This window comes from Branchiostoma floridae, unplaced genomic scaffold, assembly GCF_000003815.2.
Source record: "Branchiostoma floridae strain S238N-H82 unplaced genomic scaffold, Bfl_VNyyK Sc7u5tJ_1439, whole genome shotgun sequence".
Classification (NCBI taxonomy): Eukaryota; Metazoa; Chordata; class Leptocardii; order Amphioxiformes; family Branchiostomatidae; genus Branchiostoma; species Branchiostoma floridae.
This window is the reverse complement of record NW_023365716.1, coordinates 1154550-1160888: the sequence shown is the minus strand read 5'-3', so window position 1 is coordinate 1160888 and position 6339 is coordinate 1154550. Positions and strand designations below refer to the sequence as shown.

General features: G+C 41.3%; 3 protein-coding genes across 4 annotated transcripts in view; 1 reads left to right on the top strand and 2 right to left on the bottom strand.

Annotated features, from left to right (window-relative positions):
• Window positions 1–6339, bottom strand: part of LOC118407668 (tropomyosin-1-like) — a 1169601-nt gene that overhangs the window by 9805 nt on the left and 1153457 nt on the right. The window lies entirely within an intron of this gene.
• Window positions 1–6339, top strand: part of LOC118407709 (zinc finger protein 501-like) — a 482642-nt gene that overhangs the window by 328567 nt on the left and 147736 nt on the right. The gene's annotated exons all lie outside the window — the stretch shown is intronic.
• The window catches only part of LOC118407653 (tropomyosin-1-like), an 11475-nt gene continuing 5837 nt past the window's right edge, over window positions 702–6339 (bottom strand). The window contains exons 2-8 of one of the 2 annotated variants that reach the window (XM_035808168.1): window positions 6184–6317; window positions 5479–5524; window positions 4919–4990; window positions 4159–4229; window positions 3105–3180; window positions 1568–1633; window positions 702–823 (exon numbers count right to left, since the gene is read on the bottom strand). In XM_035808168.1, the coding sequence (XP_035664061.1) occupies window positions 1598–1633; window positions 3105–3180; window positions 4159–4229; window positions 4919–4990; window positions 5479–5524; window positions 6184–6317 (435 nt within the window). In that variant the 3' untranslated portion in view covers window positions 702–823; window positions 1568–1597. The remainder of the gene's footprint in view (window positions 824–1567; window positions 1634–3104; window positions 3181–4158; window positions 4230–4918; window positions 4991–5478; window positions 5525–6183; window positions 6318–6339) is intronic. The other variant, XM_035808169.1, reaches the window with a different exon arrangement.

Below are 6339 nucleotides of genomic sequence, written 5' to 3'. Positions count from 1 at the left end.
AGAAAAAGACACAAATAATTACCCGCAAGTGTTTGTCAGTGTTACTAGTATTCTGAAAACAGTTAACAGTTAAGTTCTCCATAAACATGCAATTCATTTATGAATTTAAAACAGTGTCCGATATTTCCAGCATCTATCCCAAATTCCAATAATTATCATAAAAGCTCATCTGTGTTGGTAGTAATCATAGTACAAAGCTAAACTTTCTTCCAACACAAAAGTACACACGGATCGAATTTCTAACGACCACTAGCACTGTCGCCTTCTTCAAGATCAATACTGATGACCAATCACTTCAGAACGTAAACTCATCAGAGTTACGGACACTTAATCTTATTGACACTTGACCTTAATTCATTAAGTGTAATTTCTAATACTTAGTAAATATAATGATACAATCAACTGGCTCAGATAACATTATAATTAGCGACTACAATCTTTCTAAAACCCCACAAAATCTTAACGTTCATAAGTAAATTCAAACATAGAATCACCCGTTTAGAACAACACCACGTCTAACACTCAACCGGTTAACCACATTTCCAACCTTTCTATGCCCAAACTGTGGCCGGACAGCCACGCTATAATAAGAATTTACGGAGAAGAATGGTGTGTCCAAAGTTAAAGAGCTTATGAATCCAACATACAACATTCTCTTATGATGATTTTGAGAGGCAAACAGGCTAGTTATTGTGTTGGCATGCTGTTACAAAACATTACAATTTTTGCTTTGTTTTCTTTTCAAAATGTCATTCCATTACAAGTTATGACGGGGTAGCCTGGTGTAGTAACACACACGTTGTGTTGGATGGCTCTCACTTGCCTGAAAAGAAACAAGAAAATAAAAAGCTTGTCACCAACACACTTTAGATCATCCTTCTTCTCCTTACCAAGCCAAAACGGCCTATAAAAAAGCCTATATACATCATTGCGGTTACTGTGCCCATATCTTAACCGAGACGGGAGCTGATACCAACTACTAGCACATTTGAGCCGGCTTCGTCAACTTAGATATCCTGCCAGGCTGGTGATTTTGCATAAAATTCGTGTGTTTTTCACAAGGTCGTGAATAAGACACGTGTTATTTTCACATGTGTTTCGTGCGCTTTTTAAAAACAAAATTGGTAGAACTTTCATGACCTTCGTAGGAATACTTAGGCTTTATTAGGATCTCCATAAAGCTAAGGGCACAACCCGCCGTACGTGCAAATACGTGCTGTCTACGTGCCAAAACGTGGGCAATCTCTTGGGATCCCTAAGTTGAAAGTACCGCCTGCGCACGAACTCGTAGGGAATCCGACGGATTTTGAAGCACGCAGACACACCGTAGAACTTTACGTGCAGGCAAAACTTTGTGTGCCATCGGGCTGCGGATTCCCTCCCCGTACGTGGCAGTACGGGCGATGCGCCTGCCCTGTACAGCCTGAACGTTTCAGAAATACGTGGCGGACGTGGCCTCCCAAAACTTAAGCGTACGGACAAATTGCACGTACGGCGGGTTGTGTCCTTAGCTTCAGTGATATTGTACCGCTATTCTTCCCGGTATTTCGAAAAGCGGCATAGTTACCCTGTGCAGCTACCCAGGCCTCCAGCAGTTTTATTTACACTCCATATCCTCAAGTTCTCGTTGAAGCTGGAAAATTAAAAGTACAAAACAGGGTGAGGTTGGAAATCTGTAGAATGTCACAGGTCAGGGCCATGTTTCCTAAAGCTTAGGTCAGGTTTACAAACCCTGCACCTGGCCAGGCAGCTTTCGGGTAATAAAAAGTATGATACAGTGATAAAAGACACCAGACTACACAAGACCCGAAGAGAATAGTCATGGGCACTATTTGTGTATATTTTTACGTATACATTTCTATCTTTGGTTTCCACATGCAGCCCGGTTTAGAAGTTAGGCTTAGGTCACATTTCTAAACCGGGGTCCGGCCGGGCAGCTTTCGGGAGCGAAAAGAACGATATAAAAGACACCAAAATACACAAAATGTCAAAATAGGATTCAAAGGCATGCTTTATGTTTATTTCTAGGTATACAATTTAACTTTTCGTTTCTTTAAGCATCCCGGTACCGGTGACCTAAGCCTAACTGGGGTCCGATTGGCTAGTTATTTGGAAAGTTATCACAGTACATATTTATTTATTTACCTATTAAGGTATTAAGGTTCTCCAACATATAGTGGAAGGCATGGCGGAACAGATGGTTCTTGTTAGGGGACGCCTTTTCAATGCCGCCATACCAAAATCATAACACAATAATGTGGCTTCGGACAAATCTGTGTCTTCGGAGCCCGGCCGGGTGCAACGTTTTGTATTTATATATATTATTAACGTTGATTTGTTTATGAAATTTTAGTTTATTTTGATTGGGCCAAGGCGAGGAAAAGGACTTATGCCTGTCACTTTTGTCCAACTCATTTTACATGCATGTATGATGAGGGAGTTGAAATAAATAAATAAAATTTTTAAAAAATGAGACTTTAGACTTAGTGGTTTGTAGGGGCCTGGCCAGTGGGAAGAGTCAGGCTAAGAGATCTGCACAGCCTGAGCGCACAAAATGCTCAAAGTGAAAGTCAAAGTAAAAGTGAAGAGAGAGAGAAATGGTTTATTAGATTAAAAAAAAAACTGTTGCAGCCCAAGGGCTGAATTGCAATTTTTGTACATTGATCTCTTCTCATTAACGGTATACATACATACATACAACATATTAAATTCGCTAAAACTAACGTGTCCGATTCTTAAAACGCTACAAGTTTTCATTGGGGAGTCTAACGCAATAGGGGAGAGTGCTGTTACTAAACCGGGACGTCCTACATATGAAACTGGTGAAGCTGACATTTTTTTTATTAAAGTTCTGTTGTGGATATCCCCCCGCCGCAGTGGGAGCCATGAACTGTATCTGCTAGAGTTTGCAAGAGATTGCGCATATCTGAGACACAGGATGTCCCTTCTAGAGTCCAGACGACTGAGGCCTGTTATGCGCAGAGCAGACTCATAGGTGGCGTACTCTGGTCCCAGTATGATCCTCAGGGCTCTCTTCTGGACACGCTCAATCTTCGCTCATAAATCTCTGGACAGTCCCGGGTGATAACAAAGTGAAAGCTCACCTCGATCAGCTTTGCCTTCCACGAGTCGGCCTCGCTCTGTCCATCCGCAATATTTCGTTCCAACACCAGCGCTCGCCTGGAGAAAGTAAGAACGTTTCTGTTTTTAGAATTTGGTTTCATGTGAATTTTATGGATGACATCAGCGCGCTTCGGAGAAGGTCAACATGATGAGAAAATATACCAAAATGGGAAAATATGTTGTGTTGTAGTACTTATAGAAGTGATACCAGCGAGGTTGTCATGACTGCAGTTGTAGAAGTGACACTAGGTAGGTAGTCATGACTTCAGTTGTAGAAGTGAAACTAGCTGGTGGCGTCACTTTGGAAGCCATGAGTGTAGTTGCCAACTTGGTGATATCAGTCTACCACACTTTTACTACACTACAGTTCACTTCAATACAGGAAGGAATCATTAATTATCTGTTATACCATGATTGCCACTTGAATTCTTGCTGCAACGTAAATTACCCATTTTCGTTATTTTACACATCTTGTTTTTTTCGCCCTATCTCATTATTTCAGGATAAACCTGTTCTCCAACCAGATCTCTGCTGCATATCTATTAACAGCTATAAAAATAAAAACTCTCTCCAAGAAGATTTGTCCAGCGTCACTGACGAAAGACACCGGATGGTTGTCTGAAACGACTGTCTATTTCCAAAATCATAACCAGTTGCTTCAGTACCTTCTTTTTGGCATACTTTATGTCATAGAATTCCTGAATGCATTCAGTCTTATGTGATCATTTTTGTTTAGACAATAAAAACATGAATAGCCATCTTGTGTCTGAATTCTGTGTATTTTACAAACTTCGCTTATAACGCTAGTTCACCTTGATTCGCAGGGTAACCTATATCCGTTGTACCTAAAAACATGATATTTAGGGATATCACGTTGATGGATGGTGGCTTCAAATTGCATTTTGTTTTTCATTATAATGCAGTTTGAGGCATCCGTCCGTCAACTTGATATCCCGAAATACCCTGGTGTTAAATACAACGGATAAAGGTTACCCTGCGAATAAAGGTGAACTAGCGTTATATATATATACTCACTTCTCCAGCGTCTCGCGTGTGATTTTTGTTTTCTCCAACTCTCGTTTCATCACCACAGCTCTCTGCTCGGCCTGAGGGGTAAGAAATTTTATTCATTACTTTTAAGACATGAATTCTGTTCATTACTTTTCAAGTACCTCAACTTGAGCCATCGGCTGCTGATAGAAAAGCCTAGAGGGTACTTATTATGTCTCGAACTACTAAAACCTCTGAAGAAGACAGGAGACAGCGCCTTAAGCCAAGGGCACAACCCGCCGTACGTGCCAATACGTGCTGTCTACGTGCCAAAACGTGGGCAATCTTTTTTGGGATCCGCAAGTGGTAAGTACCGCCTCCGTACGAACTCGTAGAGAATCCGACGGATTCTGGAGCACGCAGACACGCCGTAGAACTTTACTAGGCAAACCTTTGTGTGCCATCGGGCTGCGGATTAGCCCTACGTACGTGCCAGTATGGACGACGTGCCTGCGCTGTACAGAAATACGTGGCAGACGTAGCCCCCCCCCCCCCCCCCCACAAAAAAAAACGTACGGACAAATTGTGCTGACAGACGCCACAGGAAGGCAACAACAGCAGTCTTGGCAACTAACCACAAATGTACAAAGTACTGACAAAGTACGGACCACTTGCTTTGGATGATTTGTCACCATAGTTATTTTGAAGCTAGATTTAAAACGACGGAGGTTTTATGCAAATCATATGACAAAATCCCATTGGCACTATAAAAAACGATCGACTTGTGACAAATGACAGGTTTTACCGCTCTAATCATGGTTACAGTCTCTTCTTTCATCATCTTCACGTGTCTCAGCTCGTCTTCCATCATCTGCGTCTGCGGCGTAACATGTCACGGAGATAGAAGAAAATATGAACAACTGTGTTTTGTATTATCTTGACAATAATGGATTGTATATCTATGTGTATCTATATAGATCGTGTGATTAATAATTATCGTCTTTCAACAAAACACAACAGCTTTGTCTGTATCTAAATCTGTACTGTATAGTAGGTTTTGATACCCTTTGGCGTATCACAACAGGGTCTGTATCTGTATCTAAATCTATATAGCTGTACAACCGCGTCACCAACTTCCATATCTGTATGGCTGGTATATTGTCTTGTTACAATTCCAATCATATCAAATAAAATCAAATAAGAATAGGGTGTTCAATGTAGCTGAGATCATGGATATGTACGACAGATGACTAGACTTCTACCATTGCCTTCTGCCTGTTGTTGAAATCCAAGCATCGTCTACAGAACATCACCTGATCGAAATAAACAATCAAAGAAACAATCCTGATGAGATCAATGACTTACCCGCTCATCACCTTCTACCTCGAGTTCTTCCAGCTCTCTCCTGGCCCTGATAAACACAAGGAATCTGAGTTATATGAGAAATACAACACACTTTGGTACTCTCCATAGGCTAACAATTAAGATCAGGCAAAGACGCTAATCTCCAAGCAGACGTGTCAGCTGGATGAAAAAAGGAGAAGAATTTGTCCAAATAGGGACACATAAGTTGCCATAGGATCTCAGTCAGAGTTAGGCCAATTAATTACTATATGCACTAGACTTTTATTCATAACTTGGCCAAAGTCCCCTATTACTATTCGTCCAGGCCGGAGTCTGGTAGAGACTGCAAAGACGCGTGCAACTCTCTGGCCATGACGGGGATGAATAGCTTTGAAGATTAGACAGGAGAAAAAAAGATAAGAAGAAACATTACGAATACAATATATTTCCCCATACCCGTGGTATGGCTGAAAGATGATACTCCCCAAGCAGAGGTTAGACTCCGGCTGTTGTTTTGCTTGCTTACTTGTTGTTTCAGTCATTTTTATCGGGCTTTCTATTTTGTATTGTTTCTTGAAGTCCGCCATCCAGTTAGGTTTTGACAATAAAAGATACAATAATATACAAAATAGAAAGCCCAATAAAAACGACTAAAACAACAGCCGTATTCTAACATCTGCTTGGAGAGTAGAAATACAATAAATGTACTGATGCTAATCTGCCTACCCTTCGATGCCGGTACTACTGTTCATTTGTTCCTCTATCTTTGCGCTGAGAGCTTCGTTCCTCCCATTGACGCCCTCCAGCTCTTTTACCAGCAGCGCGATCCTCCTTTTTATGCCATTGCCCTCACTCTCAGCCTGGAGATGAATACACAACAAA